Below are 27,135 nucleotides of genomic sequence, written 5' to 3'. Positions count from 1 at the left end.
TTCTTCTGTTACTGTAAGTCAGGTTCCATCTTCACACACCCCATTCTCAACAGAAGCCATTTCACATTGGATGGTAAGAAATCACTAAAGTTTGTGGTTAATTTGCGTGATTCAAGTAAATTTGCCTTATTTGTTGATTTTTTTATTTCTGAATAGGCATTTTCTTTCAACTAAATAAACATACACATAAAGAAATTCATGAAGAAATTCGCTGGCATAAATCCCACTGAAATGTACAGATGCAGCAGTTAATGCTTTTCAACTCCGTTTCAGCAAGAGATCTTCTTGATAGATTGTTCCCATTGTTTGAACTTCTATCTGAAATAATTCTCCTGAAGTTAAAGTTTGCATTCAGTATCAAAGCTACAGCCCTCGAAAGTTTCAATTTATACAGTATCAAGAGGCCTTTCCATCTTAACATTAACAAACTCATTGAATGTATTTGTTCTAAAATCTCTCTCCTGTCTAATGATATGCATACACCAGATTTACCTTCCCTGTATTCTTTCACTGTGTGAAAGGGGGCGTTTTAGAAACTCAGAAGACAGTTACAGTCGGCAGATCGTTTTCTTTAAGCTGGAGGAATCATCCTGAAGTTGTAGAACCAATGAGGTTTCGGAGTGCTACCACCTCAGGGGTCCCAGGAGTTGAGAAAGCAAGGAATGTGGTACGGCAGAGAGCCACAGGTGAGGCTCAGTCTCTTTAATGCCCTACCTGTCCATCAGAAACTTGATGTGTTAGTAACTTTTATGTTACAGTCATTGGAATGCATATTCTGCCATGTGACATTGGGTCTTCTAAGCATGTGGACTAACTTTTTAAAACATTTTATTTTATTTTATTTTATGACCTTAGCTCCTGTGCAGTCGTACACATTTGGATCTTTTGCCTGCATGGCTCTGATGCAGAATTTTGTAAAGATCTGACAGCCCCGTGCTGCCTCAAACATGTCTCTGGATAGGCATCATACATATTTTCTAAATAAACAAATAATAAAATAAAGCATTGCTTTGTATTCTGGATGAGAGCTTGACGAATGGGCGAGCTCTTTCTGGCTTGGTTTATGTTTGCTGCTGTGGATAAGAGGTCCTGCTAAACTGGCTGATGCAAAACCAAGATTTTTTCCCTTTGTGAGTTTCTTATTAGTAAAACCTAGTCAATGGGATGATATATTGAGCTTTAAACCTTGATCACCTCTTCGGTAGTGGGATTTCTCTTTGTAGCAAAATATCCTTTCGGTGCAAGAAGTTCTTAAAAATTGTAAAGCCAGAGAGGAGGAAGGCCTGTTCCATTGACCTGCGATTCAGAAGTCGCATTTCTTTTTGCCAAAGAAATTGAATTTCCATGCAGCTTATGAGGCTCGTCTGCAGTCCGTTGACAGCTGTTCCTAGCTTGTTTTTGCAGCTCAGCACAGCAGATAAAATACTGCAGCCAAAACTCCATGTCACCTTCAAATCTGACATACTCAAATCTTAATCACCAATGGGATTGCAAACCTTTTATTGTTATATAATCTTTCTAAACGTGTAATTCCTTTAACTCACAACTTATCATTATATTAATAACATGTTTCAGCCATATAGTGTAGAGAGCTGATATGGTACATTGTAGCTGCAAAGAGTGTGAGCTAGAGGATAATCTTGTCTTGGCCATGAATATACTTAGTGACTGCTGGTTCACGGTTTTGTGGATTATAGAATTTAGTTTGTTCCAGAGGCCCCGACCTTCTTGATCCTGTGGACACTTTTGGAATTCTGACACAGGGTGGTTAGTACAGCTACAAAATGGCTGCCGCAAAATGGCTGTAACTCTAATGGTACATCTTCAACATTTCAGGCAGAAGCCCTGTTTATCAGGATAACTTTTAAAATGAACATATTGTTTAAAAATGTTTTCTTGCCTAACCACAGCTTACCTTCAGTCATGCAGTGAAAACCATTGTGCTGTGGTGGCAGATGTTGCCAAATCAACATTTAAAAAAAGAATCTCCACAACCAAAACAGATCTCCAGTGGCCACTTTGTTCAGCCCTGCTAAACTAAAGCTCCATCTGGTCATTTTCTAAAAACACATGATAGGTGCCAGGAAAGGTGTTGGCAGGTACAATGGCACGTGCAGGCACCATGTTGAGGACCCCTGGTCTATTCCTACCAGCCAAGATGGTTTCCCTCCTAGCATTCCTGCAATTTGGGCTCAAGGTAGCAAGAAGTTTATCATTAAAGAGGACAAACCTTAAAACCCTGCTTCTAATCCCATTAACCCTCTGCCCAAGGTTAGGCTGAGAAATGAAAGCATGGATGAGTTTGAAAGGGAGAGAGGTGGAGGAGAAGCTTGTAGCAGCAGGCAGGTAATCCCAATGAAGTAGGATTGGGCCAAGCGTTCTGTTCCTGCTTTGTGATGAGAATTTTTAATTGCCTCTAGAATGGCGGCTTGCCTGCTTTCTCCTTTCTGTCTGTAATTTGGAAGACATGATTGCATGGGTAGAATCTCTGAAGAGGTCATCTCAGTTGGATTGGGAACCGTTACTGTCAGATAATGTGTTTCCTGTTGAAAGCAATGAACAGAATAAAGAAAATGAGTATGCAATTCCAAGAGAAATCATAAAGAACAAAATGAACCAAAAACATACATAAATGTAATTTTGATGCATTCCCCGTTGGGGGGAAATGCTAGCGTATCTCAGATATATTGAGCAATCAGAATTGGGGCATGAAAGGTTCCTTAGTGGCTTATTCTGAATTTTTTGTTTAGTTCTGTCACTTCATGTATTGTTGAAATGTTTTGTCACTGTTTCCTTTATTTATTTAGTTCCTTTATTTACAGCTGTAGATCTCTGAATGGGAGCATAAAATCCCTGGTGTATAATTTAAATTATCCACTCACACATTCTGCACACTGATTTATTATTGAACTGAACTATTGCAATAGTCTTTTTAAAAAGTGCATTTTTAAAAAGGTTGAAGAGACTCTCCCAGAGGGGAGTAACTTTATTCATACTTTGAAATAAAAATTGAGTGTAGACCCACCTCATTCAGCTGCCTCAAGTCACAGCCCTCAAGCAAGCATAACCTACTGTCCAATCAAAGAAGAAAAACTCTCAAAATATCAGTGTTTCCGTTAAAATTTAAACAAATGTGTCATGAAACTTCTGCTTAAATCTTCCATAAGTCCATGAGCAATCATTGGTATTGTAAAAAAAAATGAGGAAAACCTGGGAAGCTTTACAATACTATAGCTGTGAAATTCTGCAGCTTAAGGGAATATCTTCCTCACTTGATATGACAGTACCAGCCATGGATTTATAGGAAAGATGACCTTCCAACCATGCAGGAAATGTACAGAAGCCTTGGCACTTCATAAATACACCTGTTTCTACCACACACAAGGATACAGGGCAAAAAATGTATACCACATTTTTAGTAATGGCAGATAACCAGTCAGGCAGGTGGTGGAAAGATGCTACCATTCGATAAGTTGATGGTCTGTTTGGGCTCAGTTCCTGTGGTGTATCTATACAGAGTTCAAATGTATACGAAATAAGTGCCATGACCAATGAAAGGCACATCTACAAAAGCTTGTTCCACAATAAATCTGTTCATCTTTTTTGGATTTGCTGTGAACAGACTCAGGTTCTGATCTGGAATAAATCCAGTGCAGTCTGAACCAGCCTTACTACTACCTGTGTATTTAATTTATTTATTTACTTTGGATTTCTATTCCGCCCTTCCCATGAAGGGCTCAGTACTTTGTGTCATGTAATCTGCCACAGTGTGAATCGGCCGTGATGATATTGTTTCATAATAAAATAATAATAATAACGTAATAACATTCAATTTATATACCGCCCTTCAGGACAACTTAATGCTCACTCAGAGCGGTTTGCAAAGTATGTTATTATTATCCCTACAACAGAACACCCTGTGAGGTGGGTGGGGCTGAGAGAGCTCCGAGAAGCTGTGACTGGCCCAAAGTCACCCCGCTGGCTTCAAGCGGAGAAGTGGGGAATCAAACCCGGCTCTCCAGATTAGAGTCCCTCACTCTTAACCACTACACCAAACTGCAGTGCAATCCTAAGAAGAGTTACTCCAGTCTAAGCCCATTGACTTCAGAGGGCTTAGACTGGAGTAACTCTGCATAGGATTGCACTGTTAGTATAACAGTTTGGGGTGTTTGAAGTTTCTCACAATGGACTCTTCTCAGTCAGGTCAGTATTATCCTCAGATTTTAAAGTCCTGCTTTGAATATATTTCTCTTGATCTGAAAGAGAAAACATTTTATTATTTATTTCCCCTCCACACATTTCCCTTTGGGAACTTGCAGAGGTTAAAGAGTGCAGGGAAAGGGAAGCTCCCCAAAGTTTCCATTTTTTCCCTTCCCCAAACCAGGACACACCCCAAACCATTTGTCTGGGAGCCAGACTATGTGACAGCAGCTGCGAGTCCATCCCGTGGCTGCCAGCACCATTTTAGAAGCATTTGTCGTTCTTTTTAAAATTGCTGTGACCACAGTCCAGGGAGCGCCTGTGGCAGGAGCTCTTATTTCCCACCTTCCTGCATCTTTTGGGGCGCCAGAGCAGCATGGGGGGGGGGGGCTGTTTCGGCACCTGAAAAGGCACAGGAGGGGAGAGCTACTTGGGCCTTGCAGCAATTTTAAAAGGACTACAAATACTTCTAAAATGGCATCAATATGGGATGGACCCACAACTGCTGTCCCTTGTAAGTTGGCTCGTGTCATGCCTCTCCGATTCCTGTTACTCTGAAGTGCAGTCTAACTGTACTAGCCTGACCTTTAATCTCCAGGAGGCCCTAGAAATGCCCTCCCCAAATTTAGAACACAAGACAAGAATTAAGTTTAGGAATATCATCTCTATAGAGAGTGGAATTCTTGATTTCCTAATGTTCTTGGGGACATGAGGGCTGGGGAGGGGGGGAAGAGCTAACACCTGCCAAGATGCCAATCCCAAACTGTGGCTTAGATCCAGTGGTGCGCATATAGAAACATGAATGGATATATAGCTATTCTCAGTGCTTTTCTCTGTATAGATTTCAAGACCCAGAAGTTAGTTGGGCAAGAAATTTTGTGAGCAGAAACACAAGTGGAGCTATAATAGGTTTGATTTAGTGCAAGTGGCTAGCGTGCTCTTTTCCTTGCATTTCCATTTGTTCAAGAGCTCGAATGCAACCAGAAATTTTGCCCCAGACGCAACCTTTATGTTTCCTCTCCTCCATTTTGGCCACAATTAATCCAAGCTCTCTGTCTTCTCCTCTTGCCCCATGCCTTGCTTAACCTTTCTGCTTACTGCCATACTAGCCTTCCTTCTAGGCTTGGATGTTTCTAGTCCACACCCTCCAAGCCACTTCAATGTCTTCAAAGATTTGAATGCAGTGGGACTAAGAGGTAAATATGTGCCCAGTGATTTTATACGATGTTGTCGAACACTCATGTACCAATGGTTTCCTAATTACAAGGGATTTTCTGGTGCTTCTCCATGGTAATTTATAAAAGATCTCTTTTGAGAGATCTTGTTTCCTTGAACAGATCACTGGAGAGGCAGCCTATACATTTTCTACTCAAATAGGTGGGTAGCATGTTAAAATATAGTTGGTGTGCACACAGATGCAATAAAGAGTTGCACTTCTTAAATATTAGACTCAAAGGATATGACCTTGTGTACATGAATCTTTCCCACCTTTCCAATGCATCTTGTGGCGCCTCTCCTTTTTCTACTTTCCCTCCAGCCTTCTTGTCCTTTCGGAATGCATATCTTGCATCCAGAGTTCACAGGCACCCTTGGTGGCCTCACTGCTCTGGATGTGAGGAATGGTGGGTGTGCTTGAGCGACATGAATACTATTACTTGAGTCATTCCTTATGGAATCTCATGATTCTATCTTAATGTGGCCTTTTCTAGCTGAGAAATCCATGCCAAGAAAAGCCTCAGCTCTTCTGCCGCTTGTGCAGTTGCAGAATGTTTTTACATGCACAAACCATACTTCACAGAGGCCTCATTGGGAAAAAGAGACTTGCATTTTTAGTAGAGGTTATAATTAAATCTGGAAATAAACTTAATATTTTTATTAAAGACTCAAAATTCTAACATGCTTACGTCTTATCTAATTAAAGCAGTGACGTTATAAGAATATATGCTTATTAAGTGAAATGGAAGTGTTGTCTGTTAGATGACACACACACTACTTTGCCCTTTCCCCACAATTGGTATTTCTGGTTCCACTGCTGGTGGGTATTGCTGCTATCTTCCTGCAAACATCCACATGTCTCTGGGGAATATTGTAACCCAGTATCTGGGCACAGGATGATGCTAGTAGAATGTGCCACACCAAAGAGAAACAAGGTTAACAAATGTTTTGTGCAGGTATACAGTCTTTGCAACCAGCTACTTCAAAAGCGTATCATAATTTAAGCTTTAGCATTTCTGCAAGAAAGATTCGTTTTACCTGTGGGATTCAAGAAACTGGATTTTCAGTGAGAAATGAATGATCTTATACTGAATTGCTGTTGGTTAGTCTATCATAAAAGAACAACAATGCATTGGGCACATGGGAATTCATATTTGAAATTTTCCATTGATTTCCTCTTTTGTTATGCAATGACCTGTTCAAAAGAACTATTTTATCACTGCTTTGATAACTGTCTTGTTAATTTATGTTTCCCTGGAAGCTAAGCGAAGCCAGTCTATCAGCAACTGTGCACATCTCTGTGAGGCTTTGCCTGCCACTAAAAGTGTCCCTCTTCTCCTTCATACTGTGAGCTCTCTCTTACCTGGTCTCTCTTACGCTTCTTATTCTCACACACTTTCAGGTATGATATTTAAAGCAGTCTTGTTTCTAAATATTCTGTTTTGTACTGTCTCTTACCTGCACAATTCTGAACAGCAACCTGTGTTTATAGCTCTATATTTTGGATGAAAATAGCAATGCTACACTCTCTAAGGAAGCATTTGATCTAAAATTCCAAATGCTGGAATCCCTCAAAGTTAGCTTTTCCAGAGGCTGTTTAGCTCAGCTGTACTTGTACCTTCCACACAGCATCAGTTCTCTTACTACTTTTAGGGTAGTTCATAACAGTACCTCTCCTCTCCCCCGCCCCATTGTAATGACTTGGGAATTGATTTTGTGGGCATTTTCCCCACAATACATTGGTAACTAGAAGAGTTCATGTGGCCTGATGACTGATGGACATTGCTAAAGGTGTTGCCACTGCAAGCCTAAAACAAAATAAGACTTGTCAGAAATGTGGCAACTGCTGAGTCTTGCATTCCTGGCCTGATGCAAATGTACTTCCATTGTATCCTTCACGTGTACCCACAGTGTTCTTGCAACATTTTTGCTATAGTTTGTTCAATAACTAGTTTTTAGTGTTACTTTGATATTATTCTCGAATATTGTGCTTACCAAAGCATAGTACAGTTCACAAAGTTCACTTATTTTGTGAGTGGCCTTAGAATCCCACAAAGCAAGCACCAGACTGTCCAGCAGCTGCTAGATCCAGGTATGTGGAGGTGGTTAGGAACATGGTCTGCATCTGCTCCTTTTTATTAGGCCACCTTTGCTGGTGAGGTGGAAAAAGAATTCTATTAGATTTTAACTCCACATCTTTAATTCCTGTAGATCGGATCAACACTTCAGTTCACAGGATGGTCACAAATCAACACAAGACTATTGCAGTAGGGATAACATCTCAAGGCTCTATTAGAGCCTACACTATTATAAAACAGCAAACTTAAAGGTAGACAGTAGGGGTGTGCACTGAAAAAAATCTGGCTGATTTGGGTTCGGTAATACTGAAGTGGGAAAAAAATTGGTATTCCCCAAATACCGAATTCATTCTCCAGTTCAGCTCAACAATAGAGAGCAGATTCTGTAAAATTTGGCCGTTATTTCCAATGAAACACGATTCGGGGCTCTCCAAGGGCCTGGGGGGGCATTTTTGGACCAAACTTTACCAGATTTGCTGGGGACTTACTGCTAACTGTCCTATAATGACCCCCAAGTTTCACAAAGATTGGACTTCATTTTATGTCCCCCCAAAGTAGGTGCCAAAGCCACCTCCAATCTCCATTATTCCCTATGGGGAAAACTATGGGGACTATTTTCTGGGGACATACTACTGTCCTCTAAAGACCTTCCAAGTTTCATGAAAATTTTATGGCCTCACCAAAGAAGGTGCCGTCAGCCCCCAGTCCCCTGCAAATTTGGGGGATTTTGCTTGCAAAATGCCACCCCACCCCACTAGATAACTCTCCTAGATAACTCCTCTAGTTTTCCCCGTAGGGAATAATGGAGATTGGAGGTAGCTGGGGGCAAACAAGTGGTAAGCAGTGATTCTTGCGGAATAAATTCGTTAAGCTTCAGAATTATCGAATCGCATCAGCAATACCAAATTGAGTTCAATAATACCGAATTTTACCAAATCTGATAAAATTCTGTATTTTTTTACTGAACCCCAAATCTGAATCACATGTCCCAAGTAGACAGTAGTTGCAAGTAATAGACCAAGCTAGAAAATGGAGATTACTCAGCGAAATCAAGAGAAGAGACCATCGCTTGCTTAACTTAAGAAGGACAAAGAAAAAGGATAGGGAGGGAAAAAAGACTTCACACTCAACCAGCATAATGACAGGAAACAGTGACCTTTATCAAGGTAGTGTGAAATAAAAGACCCATCTTCTTCAGGAAGTATTTGAAAGGGTGAAAGGAATTATTTGTTCTAATGTAAATTTTTCTGATCTTTCGATTTGTACTGGTCATAGACCAAATAAATCTGAATCTGAAATCTATTTGCTAAGTACTCTAAAATCTTAAGCACTTTCTTTATCCTCCAAAAATTCTTATGTTGCTCCATCTCCAAAAATACATGTCCTAGAGAGACAACAGAATTGCACTGATATTCAAAAATTAAAATATGGTCTGATCCAAACATCACTATGTGCCTTGCTCACCATGACCCCATGTCCCAGCAAAAATATAATTTCTCCTGTTGGGGGTCTTTACTGCTAAAATAGTGGATGCCTTCTCAGAGTACTGGGGCTGTAACTCTGGGAGGCTCTGGCACTGCAAACCACTAGATGTGACCTCAAGCTAAAAACACTGGGGGGTGAAGTTACGGGGGGAAAGAATCAGTCAAGATTCTTGATATTTCTTTGCAAGCATAATTATTAGGGGAGGGTTGTGTGTGAATAATATTAATGTGACTATTAAGCCAAAAGTAACGGCTTGGAAGAACAAATTGTCTTAAATGCTTTATAAATAACATAACTGTCTCCAAAATTTCGGTTGTGTTCTGCCCATCAGTGCTCTGTCTAGATTCTTGCCCTTCTCTCCTGTTGACCAGCACATGCTGATATACCAAAAAAATTGTTTTTTAAATGCGATTATAATTATACAGACTAAAGGAATAGATGTACTTCACAGCAGCTATTAAGCTACAATTTTGTATATATACAATTCCAAACTCCCCAATTTTTAGAAGAGTCAAACAGGATATTATGTTCAGGGCCGGATCTAGAGTTGCCAGCGCCCAGGGCAACCCAAGTCTGGCCCTTGCGCACATGTGCTCCTGGCGCTGCGTGATGACGTCACTTCCGTGATGTCATCTCACAGGGCGGAGCGTGCTGCCCGCGCAGCAAGCCGGGTGTCCTGGTGCACCACGGAGTTGGTGGAGGCAGTGTGGGGGGCTGGGAAGGCGCCTGCGCCATTCACCTGCCCCACAGGATAGGCAAATGACGTGGGCAGCCTCCCAGCCCCTTGCGCTGCCTTTTTCCTGCCCCGCAGGACAGGGGCCGCGCGGCAAGCCGGCCCCCCCCTGTCCTGCGGGGCAGGTGAAAGGCAGCGCGGGGGGCTGGGAGGCTGCCCATGCGCTCCCAGCGGCTAGCAGCTGCACCCAGCACCCCCTCCTTGGCGGTGCCGGGGGAAGACTACCCCCCTACCCCCCCTCAATCCGGCCCTGATTATGTTTAGTGGTCAGGTTGTGACGTTTTTGTCCAGTGGAGGTGGGGAGTATAACTTGCCAGGCAGGCATAGTGGCTTGGATGGAGTGTTACCCTTTCCCAGCATGCCACATTTCACAACAAATCATATCCCCTTCCTATCTCTTTGAGAAAGCAGGGGTTTCCTAGACTCAGATTTGCCTTCAGAAATATCTATTGGTTCAGAATGAAAGTTAATATTTGCTCTGTTTTCTCTGTTGATCAGTAAGAGGTGTACAGTGTGTTAATGATGTACATACGTTATGCCTTTATTAGTACTTAATGTGACCCTTTGTGGAGATTGTATATTGTTCTAAAATACTCTTGTGCTGATACCTGCAGAAGTAGAAGAGTATCAGCAGCCAGAATATGGAGCAGAAACTGAGTACCAGCAGCCAGAAGATTATGCAGGAACGGAATGCAACGGTCAATTTTTAGACCAGGAACAGTACTTAACTCGAAGCAGCAGCACCTCTGATGTTAGAGACCAGTACAATCCTGATATTTTCCAAGGTAACTTAGAAATAACAGGCACTGCTTTCCTGTGCATCCTATTTAAGTGCCTTTCAGAGGGAGAAACTTTTGTGCAATATGCAGATGTTCCCTGCTACAGTACTTACCACCAGGGCTTTTTTTCTGCCGGAACGCTCCAGAACGGCATTCCAGCAGTTCTCAAAACTGCCCCCCCTGCTCCTTGCCATTTTGGGCCTGAAACAGCCAGGATGGGGCCTGAATTGGCCTGGAACAGGCCACTGCTGGGCGGGGGGCCCGCCCAGCAGTGGCACAATCCTGGCTGTTTCAGGCCTGAATTGGGCTGAAACGGACGCAAAACGGCCAGGATCAGGCCTGAAATGGCCAGGATTGGGCCTGCCACGTTGGAGAGTGCTCTCCTGTGGGGCAGCAGCCTGTTCCAAGCCTTTTGGGGCCTGATCCTGGCCATTTTGGCCCAAATTGGGCTGTAATCGGCCTAGATAAGGCCCAAAATGGCCAGGATTGGGTTGTTGCCGGGTGGGGGAGTGCTTTTATGTGTGGCAGTAGTTCGTCCCAGACCGATTCGGGCCCGATCTTGGCCATTTCAGGCCCGTTTCAGCCCAATTTGGCCCCTAAATGGCCACCATCGGGCCTGAAACAGCCAGGATCAGGCTTCTGCCAGGCATGGGAGTGCTCTCCCATGCAGCTGCAGGCTGATTCAGGCCTGATTCGGGCTGCTTTAGCCCAGGATCAGGCCCGAAACAGCCAAGTTCGGGCTGCTGTCAGGCTGTTCCACATGTCAGCGACTGTTCCAGGCCAATTTGGGCCCAATCCGGGCATTTTTGGGCCCGATTCAGCCCAATTTGGGCCCAAAACGGCCTAGATTGGGCCGCTGCCAGGCGGGAGAGTGCTCTCTTGTGCCGCAGTGGCCCGTTCCGGGCCGATTTAGGCCCAATCTGGGCCAAATTCATCCTGATCCAGGCCGAATTGGGCCTCCTGTGGAGCATGGGAGCGCTCCCGGGGCAGCCACCACCTGCGTGATGATGTCACTCCCGGAAGTGATGTCATCGCACAGTCCCAGGAGTGCACGTGTGCTGTGCACGCATGCATGTAGTAACAGGGGTGCCACCTCCTCCCAGGAGTTGCCCCGGGTGAGAGTTTTCCCACCTCTTTCCCCACAAAGAAAGTCCTGCTTTCTAGTTGCTGTGTTTTTATTCATTTATCAATTTTTTCACTATGTGATAGAAGTTCTGTTGTGTTGTATGGTCTACAGTGCCATCCTAGTGGTAGATTTTTAATAGAGTAGAGATAAAGTGGGACTTGATGAGAGTTAATTTTAGGGCTCACCAAGATTGAGAAAAGTGCTTTTAGTGCTGTCAGTTCTTTATTTGTTAAAGATCTTTATATCTCGCTTTCCTCAAAGCAGCTTACATGGGTAAAAGGCATCACACTGTAACCTCTGCTCACAGAACACTCAAAGCACAATGGAAGAGCTCTGCTTTATGGAGCCTCCGACATTTAATTGTGGTTGGGACCTTCCACGCATTCATGGGAAACCACTAGAAAACACAAACTCAAGTAAAAACAGTTCTTGCTGACCTGTAGGGAGGTACTATTAATTCCTGATCCAAAGATCAGAGCTGCCTTGTGCACATATGGATGGATATAGTCCCATAGATATAAAGGTCTCAGGTCACGAAAGGTTTTAAAGATTAATACCAGCACCTTAAATTTGAGGTGCCTACATTGGGAAAAAGACTTGCATTTTACAACTTTACAAGATTCAGCAAAAAAATGTCCTAGAATCTAAGAGAGTGATTCTAAACAAATCTACTCCAAATCCTGCTCAGCCTTAATATGGGGGCTCTCTCCCAAAAAGTGTGCTTAGGAGTACGCTTTTTATTTAGCCTTGTTCTAAAACTGGGCATGTCATTTTAGGTGGCTCATATTTCAATAAATGGATACAGTTGTAGTAAAGTTAACATATTCCTGAAGCATTGAATCTTCGTTAAATAGATATATGGTACCTCAAATTATTATGCTAAACGTTTATCACATAAAAATATAATTCTATCATCAGTGTTTTACATAAGCCTGTCAGTAACAAAATACTAGATTGTCTTGTAAAATTTTTGCAAGGCCAATGAGATTTAATTCATTCTTCCACCACCATCAAATTAAGAAATGTAGTTACGTCTGGACTCAGCTTTTATACCAGTTTAAAGGCTTGCCACATAGTAGAGTTCCCTCTGTAAAATGAGTTCATAATTTACCAAATAATGTGATTGCTATGCATATTTGAGAAAGACAGGATGCATTTTAACAATTTTTCACTTTTCAAATTTCACTTTCATCTTCACAGTTAGAAAAACAGAAAGTTCCCAGAATTTAACTTCAGATTCCAAGTGTGTTCAAGAGGTTAAGGGGACAACGAATAAGGGCAGTCCCATCCAACAAGTAAGTGAAATTAATATACACTGTAATCATGATACCTTCAAAGAATATGTTATTTGTGCTTCATTGCATTTAAAAATTGCCTCGAATATGCTTAGAAAATTAAGTACTGTATACTGTGTGCCCTCAGATCCTTTTTATTGAGGAATTTTCTCCAATCTCTTCTACGATTCAAGGAATTTCCCTGTGCAACAAAGAAATTCCTCTGTGCATGTAGAGTGCGATCAGTTCTGATTATGGGAAAAAATGATACAGCTATTTCAGAGCTTTAATGCATGTCTGTCCATTGGAGTCTTATAACATTCTAGATTGTACTTAGAGGTTAAGGCCAAGATCCCAGGAACTACTTCAGGTAAGCCCAGGAGCCTGTAGGCACCTACTGGGATTTTACATCTTTAAACAACAGATCCCAGATTCTGTATCAAAATAAGCAATTCGCCATGCAGCGCTGGTGACTGGTGTTGAAGAAGCAGGATTTCAAAGCCTCTTCAGATTGCAAACTTGGATTCGGATTTAGAAAAAAAAAATAAAGATATGAATTCAGTGCTCATATCCACCATTGCAGATGTCTTAGTGCAGACTTGGAAACAGTCAAAGTGAGGCCTGGAGAGTGAGGGAAGGGTAATTTAAATAATAATAACAACATTCGATTTATATACCGCCCTTCAGGACAACTTAATGCCCACTCAGAGCAGTTTACAAAGTATGTCATTATTATCCCCACAACAACAAAACACCCTGTGAGGTAGGTGGGGCTGAGAGAGCTCCAGAGAGCTGTAACTGGCCCAAGGTCACCCAGCTGGCTTCAAGCGGAGGAGTGTGGAATCAAACCCGGCTCTCCAGATTAGAGTCCCGTGCTCTTAACCACTACACCAAACTGGCTGTATAAGGAGGATCCTCTAAGGAGGATCTATAGGCAGATTCCTTTTGTCTGCTATGTCTTTAGCTTCATCCTGGGTGGCCTGGGCTTTCTTCTTCAGAAAGCAAGTGCTTTCAGTTGTATGGGACAGAGACTGTCCCTCACCCCTTCTCTGACAGGGGAACATTCACAGAAGGGGTAATGGCCATTGTTATGAAATTAGCATTACCCCCTCTGGTGTCCAGATACATAATTTTCTGTTCCATAAATGGCAATTGTTTTGAACACGAAAACTCGTTACTTGAAGTAATGTACTTCCATTAATCTTGCAGCCTGCCATGTGCCAAACTTACTTTTTTTCTCTCCAGTGTTTTTAACTGAGAGATTCCATATTTTTAGCTGTTTTTTTAAAAAAAAACATTTAATTTTAATTATGAAAGTAGGACAGTACAGTAGGTATGGTAACACTATATTCAAAAGGAAGGCAACCTTGAATGTAAGACAACCTCATTAAAACTGTTATATGTGAACAGTGGACATAACTATAACTTGTATGCAAATGTAAGATGACCCCATCATTTTTATTTTTGGTGCCATACTTACGAAAAAACCTAGTCTTGCAATTGAATAAATACTAAGTATTATTTTTGCAGCTTAATTGTGCAGATAATTCATGGGTACGTTGTAGGCATGCTGCTGTACAGTAACATCTAGAAAAAAGTTTGTAAGACATTTCTCTGATACGGAGATGGAATGGAGTAAAGGCTGGATTTGCCGGATACGTGACCATTCTTTAGTTACATAGATTTGTGATCATCTTCTTGTCTGAGGACACACTTGTGAATATCATTTTAAGCAGCTTATTGTTGGTTTTATGCCATTTTCAGTGACTTTTTTGTTATTATATTATAGTTTTGGGCTGTCTTTGAAGAGGTGGCATATAAATTTTCTAAATAAATAAATTGGTAATAACATTGCAAATCATGCAGTAAGAGGAGATTTTCTGTCTTGAAATTTTGCACACAGGCAGGGGATGGTCCAGCTGAATTAGATCCCAAAGCTGACCTGCAGCATTTGCATGGAAGTCATAAGGAAAGAGAAAAGAGTGAGTGTCAATAAATCAGATATTATTTGTATCTGTGCTGGAGTAGATTGTAGAATGCAAAACTGTCATTAATTGTATCTTTTATTAGAACGCCAGTTTCTGTTTGAATAACTTCTGTCATGTTCTGAAGAATTACTTTTTCACAGGGTTATTTTCTCGTTACTTAATAACGGGTCATTTCATAGAAAAAGAGGAGGAGGAACTCATTAGCACAACTCATTAGCATATGCCACGCCCCTTGACAGCACCAGAAGTGTGTCATTAGCATAACTGATTTGCATATGCCACACACCCCTGACATCACCTATCCTGGCTGTTTTGAACCCAATCCTGGCCATTCAGGGCCAAAATTGGGCCCAAAATGGCAAAAAAAGGGTCTGAAAATGGTTGAAAAAGAGGCCCAAAATGGTCAGGATCGGGTCGCTGCTGAGCGGGAGAGTGATCCAGCACCCGTCAGAGGCCCTATCCGGGTTGTTTCGGCCCCAATCCAGGCCGAAACGGGCCCAAAATGGCTGAGAGTCCGGTGGACGGGGCCACCTGGCATGTGACCTCTTTGGGGAACTGCCAGAACTCCGTTCCTGTGCGTCCCCCCTCAAACAAGCCCTGCTTAATAATAATATATTTGGTTACATAGCTGAAAGCGTGAGCAGTGACACATCCATTGGATGCAACTGTGACGTAGACATCACTCTGGCTCCTTGGCAAGCTTGTGAAGAGGACCATGATGCCAACATACCAGCGGATATATCTGTTGATCCAGACGCGCGCCACTGGTTGCCCTTGAGTCCTTCGGATGGCACAAATTTAACAGGTATTTTTCTATTCAAGGAAGCACAGTATCTATGTAAGCATATAGAATGAGTTTGTGTGTGTGTGTATAAATAGTCAATGGGTTGTGTATGTGTGTACTAGTTCTAGATCTATCTTTTGTTGCACAAGAGTAGAATATAATCTAAACTTTGTAAAATGCATATTTGTTGTCAGACTCTTGAAGTAGGGATTTGTGCGCTTTGAGGCAATTTATACATTTTAATAGATAAATTATGTACTAAAGAAAGATAGCGCTCTGTAGTGAAATTTATGTAGAGAATGGACTAGTGAAAACGAAGCAGGCAGCTGAGACATTTTGGCTTTTGAGTTGGGAGGATGTGGGGGTTTGACAGTTAGGAAAGGGGTGGTTGATGAGTAGGTGGAGAGGAAAGAACATGACAGGTAAGAGGAACCCCTCAAATGAGCGGCGAAAGGACCAAAAAGAGATCAGACTTGGCACCATGCCCAGGAGAGTAGAGTGATTAACCAAGAGCTGTGTAAGGCAAAAGACAAATGGAAAGACTGTGCCAGAAGGGAGCCAGTCTGAGGTCAGCCGCTTGGGGCATGCAACTCCAGTGCTGCATCAATTGCACAGGTTGCCTATTTGGTTGGGGGCCCAGTTTAAAGTGCTAGTTTAAAGACCTTCGTAGCCTGGGGCCCTCATACATATCTAACCACATCAACTGGTGTACGTACTCCTTTGGTCAGCAACACTCTTCCGGCAGCCTTCTCCTAGTGATACCTTCTCCTGGAGTTATCCGTAGGGTGATAGGTCTGTTCCTCTGGATTGGCCTGCCAGAGTGGATGTGGAAGGCTGCCTTCACTTGCAGCACTTGGAAGGCGTTTAAGGTAGCTTTATTTCAGAGGGCATTTGGTGGATAAAAAAGTGCTTTGGCTCGGTCTTTTGAACTTGTGCCTTTGGGCTTTTGAACTACGTTGATGGACGGCTGCATTTTTGCATCATCGCAACTTTTGTTGCCTTCAATCTAAAAAGACAAGGTGGGATATAAATAGTTTAAATGAATAAATCTGGTCAAGAGTGATCAGTAGTGTGGGAGATTTCAGGAAATAAAGAATAACAGACAGAAGAATGTAAGTGCCAGAAGAACCAACTTGAAGTGAAGGTGCATTAATAATGCTCAATTCCACGTTCTTTATAAATCTATTTAAAACATTTCTGTGCCTCCTTTCCACCCAAATAGGGTCCCCATGGCAGTGAACTTTAAAACATTTCAACATTTCAACAGCATCTTGGAGAGATGTTTCTTCTGTAGCACTAGAGGGTGCTCAATGCTTATGAATCAGTCTCTGCATTTGAACAATTCTTTGACAAGCAGATTCATCAGTAGAGATGTGTGCAATTTAGAGCCTGCTGGCTTTCATGTTTTTCATCATTTCAGCAATTTTGTTTACCAGTGGTGAAATTTATTTTCATGCCCTTTTGATCTCTGTGGTACACATTCGTAATATGTGCCATGAGGCAACATAATTTGTTCTTGAGTCATATTCAGGGAGTTCATCCAAATTCCCAGATGTGAATTTAAGTGTTGGTAAGACTGGAGGAAATAGGTTCCTATTGAGACATCTTGAGAACTAATTATATAACGTTGTCTTTTATTAATGCTTTATTTTTGAATTGGGAACTGCTAAACACACTGAACAGGAAAAAACAGAAGAGAGTGAAGTTGGCTGTGCAAAACCTGCAAATACTGAATTGATTGTCAGTGCTAGATTTTCAGAAGAAAATGTCTCTAAATGAGGCAATTTGGGTAATTGTAACAAAATCCAATCACTATTTAAATAATAGAAAACTGTAAGTGGTGTTCTGTAAAGACTGTTTGCTTCATTTATAACATGCTGGAGTCTGAAAATATTTTTCTTACCTACCCCTCTACACACACAACCTTTCCTCCATTTGCACGAGCTACTCTCTTCTACTCCCATGAGAGGTTTGTGGAAATCTGTTGAGGAGGTTGCCCTGGGCTGGTATCTAATTCTTAATGTTTCAGTCTGGACAGTGTATTGAACATACGGGCGGCCACATGCATCCCTTTCCCCTGGGGCCATCCAATCACTGTATCGTATGGAGTGATTGAAACCTGCTGGTCTAAACTGCCTCTTAATTAGTTATGATGAAAACGATTCCCTGAAACCTGGTCTCAAGGCCTTCAGTCTGGGAGTCCTCTGCTCTTCTCATAGGAATTGTTCTAATAAAATGTACTATGGTTACTCTGCAGAATATTTTGTAACATTTTTTCTTTTGTATCCCCAGCTGTTGATCTTTTCATAAATAGATCAACATCTGTGTGGATTTAAATTCCAGTTCCCAACATTCTGTCCCAGTTCAGTGTGACCAAGAAACTGAACACAGGATGGGGCTGTGCCCATGCACGGTTCAGGCTTGATTCATAATGGCCTGCACCACCAGGGGCGACAACAGGTGTCCTTCCAAACCAGTTGTGTCTTCCTATGGGGCAGACTAAAAACACTGCACTGGAGAAACTGTAGTGAAAGCCTATCCTGCCCTCTATGTTTGACGCTGGGTGGCCAGCCCTCAGAGATGGGGAGACATCTGTGTACAGAGCAGACGTATGTACTTATGTGCCGTCAAGTTGCAACCAACTTATGGCAACTCCAGCAAGAGGCTTTCCAGGCAAGTGGTTTGCCATTGCCTTCCTCTACAGAGTATTTCTTGGTGGTCCCCCATCCAAGTTTTAACCCTGCTTAGCTTCCAAGATCTGATGAGATTGGGTTATAACATGCTGCCTCTCCTCCCTCAGAGTATGCTCAGATGCCCGTCCATGAACATCTTGTTAGTAATTAATAACAAATTGGTTTCTATCCTAGACAGCAGTGAATTCCTTGCTGATGACTGCAGTATAATTGCTGGTGGGAATCTCATCGGGTGGCATCCCGATTCTGCTGCCGTATTGTGGCGACGAATATTGGGAATTCTCGGAGACGTGAACAATGTTCAGTCTCCTAAAATACACGCCAGGATTTTTGAGTATCTTTATGTGCTGTGGTACAAATTGGCAAAGGTAAGGTGGAATAGAGTTTTATCAGATATAAAGCTAGTATAATCATGTTAGCAGCTCAAACAATAAATCAAGCAGCCCTGTTAACCATCTTTTCTACCCAAAAACCAATGAGTAACAACTTTTTAAGCTTTTGGTAAGTTACCTATTGGAGCTATCATTAAGATTTGATTGATTGATTGATTGATTGATTGATTGATTGATTGATTGATTGATTGATTGATTGATTGATTGATTGATTGAAACATTTGTACCTTGCCTTTCTTCTTGGCTCATGATGGCTAATCCTAAGGTAAACAAAGTGTTAGAGTGAAGTGTGTTTTAAATATATGAAATAAATTGATTATCTGCCTCCCTACTCTCATTTTTGAACGTGTTTTTTCAAAATTTCGTGATAACTGCAGTTATTCCTGTGTATCTAAGAGGGGGAAGAACAGTGCAATAGTGATCTCAAAATAATTGGATTACAGGTTTTTTTAAAGAATCCTACAAATGACCCATGGAAATAAGCAAAGAGGTGCTCCGTTCCATTGTATTCCATTGCAGATTGGTCATCTATTGGGATGCAGTCCATAAGAAAGAAGGAGCTTTTTAACACCATTTCAGTTACATGACCATATTCATCCCATGACAGCATTGAGAAAAAGGAGAATAATATGCAGCGAGTAGAAAATTTAACTGGCCTTACATTGATAACCTGTGTAGTGAAGGATGATGTGACAGGAAACTGGCTTGGATTCCACCCAGAATAAGGAGGGAATGACATTTGCTGATTTCCCCTCACGTCTCGTGTAGGAGACCTCTGATTTGCACCCAAGCTATTCCTAGGGGGTCACCCAGGAGCAGCCTTGAGGAAGGGCATTTGGTGCTACCATGGGAGAGAGGCATTGGTAAAAAGTGCCCCCCCTCCTTGTGCCAATGTAAATTATAGGTTATATCTAAGCCAGTGACTAGTACGGTCTACCTTGTGTCTCAGGTTCCAGCTCCTTTCCCTTTAATTTAAGAGCCCTGTTGAGCTTGGAATTTTCCAAAGTGGCAGTCCTAAACCAAAAACAAGGAAGCTATACTTTATATGTAAAAGGTAAGGAAGAAACATTGTATTTATTTTCTCTTGTTACGATTTTGAAAGCTTGACTAATTACTTGGGATTTATTTTATTTAGATAAGAGACAATCTCGCTATCAGTCTGGATAACCAATCAACTCCATCACCTCCCACTTTAATTCCACCACTCAGAATATTTGCATCATGGTTGTTTAAGGTAAGTTTGAAAAGTTTGAGATATATCAGGATGGTTAACAAAACATTTCATGCATATTGTTCTGGATTGAATTTATTTTTGTTTTTTCTATCTTTGTGTTGGCCTTATTAAAATCCCAAAACTGCAAAGTCTTACTATGCAAATTCTGCAGCTTCCTTGGTTGTCAGTAAACATAGCCATATTGGTTGTCCAAACCTGCATATATGTAATAACTGGACCTTTCAGATTCCTGTTCCATCCTAACTTCTCATTATGCATCAGTAAAATAAATACTGATACTCAGAGGTTGAGTTTATTAAAGAAAATCTCTGAGGGGTGGCAGCAGAAAGAAGAATAGGTGGTAGGGTGTATGAGAGAAGTGCAGCTGGCGTGTTCTGCCAAAGCAATACATGAAAAATGCTGGTTCTTTGCTACCTCTGTCTTCTTTTGGACAAATCCACAATGTTTTATTTACTTCATTTCTACATCAGTTCTTCCCATTGGGAACCCAAAGCAGCTTACGTTATTCTCCTTTCCTCTGTTTTCTTGAGTGTGTGACTGGCCCCAGGTCACCCAGTGGGCTTCCATGGCAGAGAGGGGATTCAAACCTGGATCTCACAGATCCTAATCCAGCACTCTAACCTCGTTCTACCACACCCACTTATACAACCACAGGGTCTAATCACATTGATATCATTTGAAAATATATTTAATGTTTAAAACGGTTTTCCATTAGTTTGCTGTCTTTGGACTAACCAACCAGATTGGAAGAAAATCTACTGTCTCTTCAAGTTACTGACCCCTTATTATTAAAATAGCCTGGTAGATTACTGTTAGCTTGAACTACAAACTACTTCCTTGGATAATTCCTGTGGTAGTGACAGTTTTATCAACAGTCTTCTTCCCTTGGTGAAGAAGGAATTGGCGCCATTTACATTCCAGCTGTCTTAACAACCTCTTAGCCTCTCTTAGCTCCTCCTTATACCATGGAGCCACTGAGGGTGAAGAAGGCATCAGGGAATAACTCTGTCAATGGCTGTCTGAAGACCCTCAGTAAGCTCAAGCAAGCTGCCAGCAGATCCAGAGAAATCCTGCAAAGCATTCTGGAATCCATTAGGATCCAGAAGTCTCCATGGCTGAGAACAAATCCGCTCGTTGCCCAAGCAGGAGGGAGTAGCTAACTTCAATCCCACCCTTATGAGGAAAAGATCTGACCATGGCACCGGTTCACAGACAGTCATGGACTCCAGAGCAACCCTTGAACAAAAGATGAAATCTAGCATGTGGCCAGCTTCATGCTTGGGAACCAACACAGCCTGGGAGAGACCCAGTGTTGCCATGGCAGCCATGGCAGCCTCTGCATGGATGTTCAAGCCTCCCAGGACCACTGGCCTGGGGAACCGCAGCACCCAATCAGTAACAGACTCAGCAGGGTGTCAGCGAGCTAGGCGGTTGGTACACCAGCAGAACACCCATTCTCTTCCCAGATTCCCACACCAGGCCCACACATTCAGTGCCAGAAGTCGTTGGTGCAGGGACACCTCAGAAGGGAAAAATAACTCAGAGAGGTATTCCTACCCCACACCGCCGCCTGACCTTCTGTTCGAGGTTGATGAAGGACCGAATAATCTGATGGTGTTAATTGTGTGAGTGGGACCACGCCCTCCTCACTCAGCCAGGTCTTGGTCACACAAACCAGGTCACAATTGTTCCTCCTAATAAGCTCCCAGAGGGTATCAATTTTGTTCTTCGCTGACCTGGTATTACACAACATTGAACTGGAAGAGAAGGGAACACACTGGCCTGACCACCATAATTCCGAGAGATGGGGACGGAGGTTAGAAGGGAACCGTGCATATCCATATCTCCTCCCACCGCCATACCTCCAAATTGCTGTGATACTCCGATCCCGGGGGCACATTCCAAGCCAGCAGGTCTGAGGTGTATACCGCTAGAACTAAAATCCAGCTGAGCAGCAAAATAAGCTAGTACCATGCAAAGCAGCTGATCTCTCTCAGCATATGCAGGAGTTCTCCCCCTCTCTCTGGCAGCATAGGCCCCTGGTGGCAGGCTTTCTTGTAGTGTCTCAAGCACAGAGGAGGGCAGAACCGTTGGCTTCTCTCTGCACAGGCAGGGGTTTGTTTGTTCTCCTCTCTGTCTCCCCTCCTTCTCACACAGCTTGGAGGCCTTCTGATTGATTGATTGATAGAATTGGATTAGTTCTAAACAAAGTGCCTGCTTTGTTTTAGCATATATTTCACATGTTGTGTTATGCCCCATCTTAGAAGAGGGATTCCGTCCTTGCGTGTGGGAGAGAAGGCAGAATGCCTCTTCTAAGACAGCACCTGCAGTGCCATCCAGGTTTCTCTTACGTTGCTTTAAATTGTTCCTAATACAAGGTTATTTTAAAAAATTCTGCTACTTGGTTCAAATTTGGAATTCTTTTATCAATTAAAATGTTTTATTGAATTGTATCTGATTAATTGACTGACAGCACAATTCTAAACTGGGTTCCAGCCTCCTAAGCCTGCTGTCATCAACAGACTTGGAAAGGTATAGCTCATCAGGATCGGACTGTAACTTTGGCCCTGGTTTCTATGAATTTGTGTTTGTTTTTAATAAATAGTCCATCAGAGTGTGTTGTTTTGCCCTGGGTTGGTCAAGTTTTATCAAACTACAAAGCCCTAAAGCAGCCTTTCATAACATGCTACTTTTCATACAGTATACATGTATGTATGTATTTTTGCAAGATTTTTACGCTGCCTGTCTGCCCTCATAGGGCCACCAAGGTGGCTAACAAATTTAAAGCATGCAAACTAAAACCTCATCTTAAAAGCTATTAAAACCAGCACAGAGTTAAGAGAAATAGGTTAGAAACCAGTTGAATAAATGAAGAAAAGACGGACTTTCGCTTTTCTCTCGACCTTTCCATGAAACTCGGCTCACTTGCATGTAAAGAAAAGAAAGGAGCAGAAAAGAAAGGCAGCAGCAACTCCCTGTGAGAGACTCCGCTGTGAAATCTGAGACTGTTTCCTGATCATTAAGCACCCTAACAAAGCAGCAGAGTGTGGTGTTGAAAATGTAATTTGAAATAACACCTCAGTGAAGTTAAATTGAACTTGCTACAGCTCCATGTGTTTTAATGTATATTAATATTCTGATTACTTATCAGTGAGACCATATTTATTGACTAAATAAACCCTTTTCTTTTTCAGGCTACAACTTTACCAGATGAATATAAGGAAGGGAAGCTACATGCATACAAGTTGGTATGTGCCATGATGACCAGGCGCCAAGATGTTGTGCCAAATCCTGACTTCCTGGTACATTTTTATCTGGTCATGCACATTGGCTTAACCAGTAAAGACCAGGTATGAGTACAGTCTTTCTGGTTTCTATTAATTTTCTGCACTTTCTAAATAATATAATTCAGGTTTTTCAAATGTATTGATTTTGGCTGGATTAAGACTGATCTGTACTTTGTCCTTTTTTCCTTCTCATGTGAACAAAATCCATTTGCCATTTGAAAATGGGTTCTGAGTACTTTTACCATTATCATTGTTGTTTTAACTTTTGTTTAGTCCCAACTGTGATGTTCTGGGAGAAGAGCAAGGGCCCTGACTCGGTAGGTGAAGGGAAAGGTGAGGGCTTCATAAGGTGAGAGCCAGTTTGGCGTGGTGGTTAATAGCAGCGGAACTCTAATCTGGAGAACCAGGTTTGATTCCCCCTTACCCCACTTGATGCCAGCTGGGTGACCTTGGGTCAGTCACAGCTTCTAGGAGCTCTCTCAGCCCTACTCACTTCACAAGATGATTGTTGTGGGTGTCATGTCTGACTGTGCCCATTCATTCATGCCAGTGATTTTGCTGTCAAGTATATGCTTCATTCTGTCAGGGGTAACTCCATTTTGTATGCCTGGAAGTATTCTTGTTGCTGACATTCCAACAAGCTCTCACCAGCTCCCAGGTGGCCGGGTGCTTACCAGTTTGAAGCTTTTTCCTGCTTGTGATATGTTTGTTCTCTCTGTAGCTTGATAACCCAAATATGCATACTGTTCCCACACAGATCAAACAGCCTTAAGTTGTTTGGGAGTTGGGAGGGGGGATGGAACGGAGGGTGGTAGAGGGATGTAATCTTCCTGTGTAGCCATTCTGGGTCAACTTTCTACTAGAACTGCTTATGTGCTTACCTTGCTCTTAAGTAGACCTTTGGCTCTGATTATGGAAAGAACTGATTTCTGAATAAAAGTCGTTTAATCAAGAACCAGTGTCTTGTTGCAATGGACCAGGGATCTGTCTGCTGTAATCTATCACCCAGAGTCTGACAGTGGGGATAATAATAACATACTTTGTAAACCACTCTGAGTGGGCGATATAAATTGAATGTAGTTGTTGTCGTTGTCATCGTCGTCGTAATGAGTACCAATAATTAGAACAGGGAGAAAATGATGTAGGAAAGGTGAAGAAATTGGGAACAGTGTTTATGGAGAAAGGTTTTTGAGAGATTTAAAGGAGTGGCAGGTAGTGCCATCTTGGATAGAGATAGTGGAACCAATCCTAGTATTGCCAAAGTCTGAAGTGGGAATGAAAGCAGGAAACCAAAGGCAAACTAAAACCTGAAGTAGAAAGAAGGCCTAACAACGTTAAAAGGGGGGCAGAGGGGGAAATGGCGGTGAATGGGTGTGAAAAGGGGCAAGAAGGTTGGGATGGGAGCTCTGAAGAGCTTGTCTGGGGTGCTGTAGAGAAAGAAAACGCAATTAACAACAGATGAGAAAAAGGGTCAGTGCAGAGAAGCAGGCAGATAATAGGCTAGTGATACAGAAGGTGAAGTTCTAACCAGTTCTAATTATGAGTAGAATATCGTCTTTCTTCATTCACTCTATCCCTGAATAATAAAAACAGTTCAGTATTTGTTCTTGTTGTTCTTGGGCAAAACTTTCTTTTTATGTTTTTCTCGGTTATGACACTTGGTGGCAGACCTGCTACAAGTTCTTTAGTGTGTTGATGCTGGATTCTGACAGAGCTTGGGGAGGTGGTTTTGTTAGCTTTTGAATGTACATGCAACATGGCCAATATAGCACATGTGCTTCATCTTCCTGAGCCAGAGAAATGAAGGGATAGGTGCTAGATCTCCCAGTTTAAAAACTGGTTATGGGATGGTTCTGAAATAATAGAATAAAACGTTTGATTCTACATGAATTTAATTTTTTTAATGCAATGGCAAACCTTTGTTCAAGTGGATTTGTTCAGACTGGGGCTGCTGAAATGGGGGGGGGATTTTTTACAAACTCTTTGATCAATGATGAAGTGTGCTTCTCACTTTCAGTAATCTTTATGGGTTGCTTCAAGAAGAATAAAAATGTTCATTTCTTAAGGAAATGTTGCTTGAAATAGGCTTTGTTTTTTATTGAGCAGCATGGGAAGTGTAACCTCACTCTAAATTGGCTTCATTTGCTCTTAGTGATGTTGGTGCATAGCAAGATGTAAATGTCTACGTAATGTTGCGATGTAATCACATCTAGCACATGATTCTCACTGACTAGTATTAGACTGAAATAAAAAGAAGGCCCAACAATGTTAAAAAGGGGGCTGCGGGGGAAATGGCAGTGAATAGGTGTGAAAAAGGAGGGCAAGAACGTTGGGATGGGGGCTCTGAAAGCCTTGCCTCAAAATAAGCAAACGCTCAGCACAGGTCTTCTTCAGACAAGCTTCTAGTCATTTTGAGGCTACCGACTCTGTATGAGCAAGATTGGGCCTCACCCTGTCCATTGTATCCCATCTCCGGATGGCCATGCATGGACATAACTTTTGCATGAAAAAATCTCAACACAAGTGATCAGAAAGTCTCACGTTGTATGTAAGATTTCAGTTGCTATGTTTGGGCCCACATAGGGTGCTGCTAATGCAATGTTACTACTCTCCGTGGCTGTCATTAAGCCCAGAGGCTGTTGAGGCCAAGTTGGTGGTTGGGGTGGGATGGTACAAACCTGTGTCTCTGACGTATGTAGTCTTGAGACTTTTAGGATTAACTAACAGTCCCCTAAGTTCTCAAAACTGTATTGCTGAACTATCGATCTCTATATAGGGTTGCCAGGTCCCCTTTCCCTCCTGGTGGGAGGGGTGACCCAGCAGTCATCTTGTTGTTCAGCCTCGTGCAAGCCCAAAGCGTGTGTGTGTGCTCTTGAGCTGGCGCAATGACGTCACTCCTGGGAGTGACATCATCGCACAGGGCTCATGAGCACTCTCCATTTGGGGCCCAAATCAGCCTGCTGCAAAATGCAAGAGTGCATCTGGGCCCTGCGCAATGACGTCATTCCTGGGAGTGATGTCGTCACGCCCCCTTGGGAGTGCACCTGGGAGGCCTGTTCCCCCTCCTTTCCCCCCACTAGTCAGGTGAGTAGTGGCGGGGGGTGGAGGGTGGGAGCAGGGGATCCCCTGCCCCACCAGGGGACCTAGGATCACTGTCTCTATAGTATAATAAAGAATAATTCCTTATAAAGTTGCTGTAAAGGAGACATGACATTGTGGTATTGTGTGGTCCAACTACAAAATCCAAATTCCCTCATTGTTCCCCTCCTTCAAACCATGGCCTCCCCACACACATAGACACATTCTTTATGGGCAAAAGTAATTGTGGACAATTACTCAGTTATAATCTATCAAATTTGAACTGTGTAAAATAAAACTTTGTCTTAAGGGTCAATACTATAAGATCTCCCTTTCTAAGATCCAAACTACAAGTGATGCCTGACACGAGGCTGACGGGAATGCGGGATGCTGGCGGGCGCCCAGCTGCTGCTCCGGACTTGCAACCAGGTTGACTGCGAGGGTGCCAACGCCTGTTGCTAGGCCAACCAGTGGCCTCCGGAGCTGATGAAGAAGCGGCGGTGGCAGTGGTGGAGAACACCGGTAGCTGCTGCAAAGCCATGGCTGAGCTGCCTCCTTTCGCTTCCTGACCTGCCCCACGCTTCACCCATCCCCATGCCTGCCCTCTTCCTTTAAGCGGGGGGCAAGAGCTCCAGGGCTGGGCAAAGCAGGTGCAGGGGTGGCTGAGGCGCAGGGCAGCTCAGGAAGCGAAAGAGGCAGCTTGGCCGCAGCTCCACAGCAGCTACCCGTGTTCTCCGCCACTGCTGCCGCCGCCTCCACCAGCTCCAAATGTTGCTGGCAGGCCCAACA

General features: G+C 42.7%; 1 protein-coding gene across 4 annotated transcripts in view; it reads left to right on the top strand.

Annotated features, from left to right (window-relative positions):
* RALGAPA2 (Ral GTPase activating protein catalytic subunit alpha 2) overlaps positions 1–27,135 on the top strand; it is a 236,345-nt gene that overhangs the window by 57,256 nt on the left and 151,954 nt on the right. For all 4 annotated transcript variants that reach the window (XM_054984495.1, XM_054984499.1, XM_054984496.1 and 1 more), the window contains 8 exons: positions 522–686; positions 10,326–10,496; positions 12,817–12,911; positions 14,794–14,872; positions 15,507–15,683; positions 18,530–18,723; positions 19,883–19,981; positions 23,176–23,331. In XM_054984495.1, the coding sequence (XP_054840470.1) occupies positions 522–686; positions 10,326–10,496; positions 12,817–12,911; positions 14,794–14,872; positions 15,507–15,683; positions 18,530–18,723; positions 19,883–19,981; positions 23,176–23,331 (1,136 nt within the window). The remainder of the gene's footprint in view (positions 1–521; positions 687–10,325; positions 10,497–12,816; positions 12,912–14,793; positions 14,873–15,506; positions 15,684–18,529; positions 18,724–19,882; positions 19,982–23,175; positions 23,332–27,135) is intronic.

The sequence above is a fragment of the Eublepharis macularius genome, chromosome 7, assembly GCF_028583425.1.
Source record: "Eublepharis macularius isolate TG4126 chromosome 7, MPM_Emac_v1.0, whole genome shotgun sequence".
Taxonomy (NCBI): Eukaryota; Metazoa; Chordata; class Lepidosauria; order Squamata; family Eublepharidae; genus Eublepharis; species Eublepharis macularius.
This window is presented reverse-complemented; position numbering and strand designations above follow the sequence as displayed.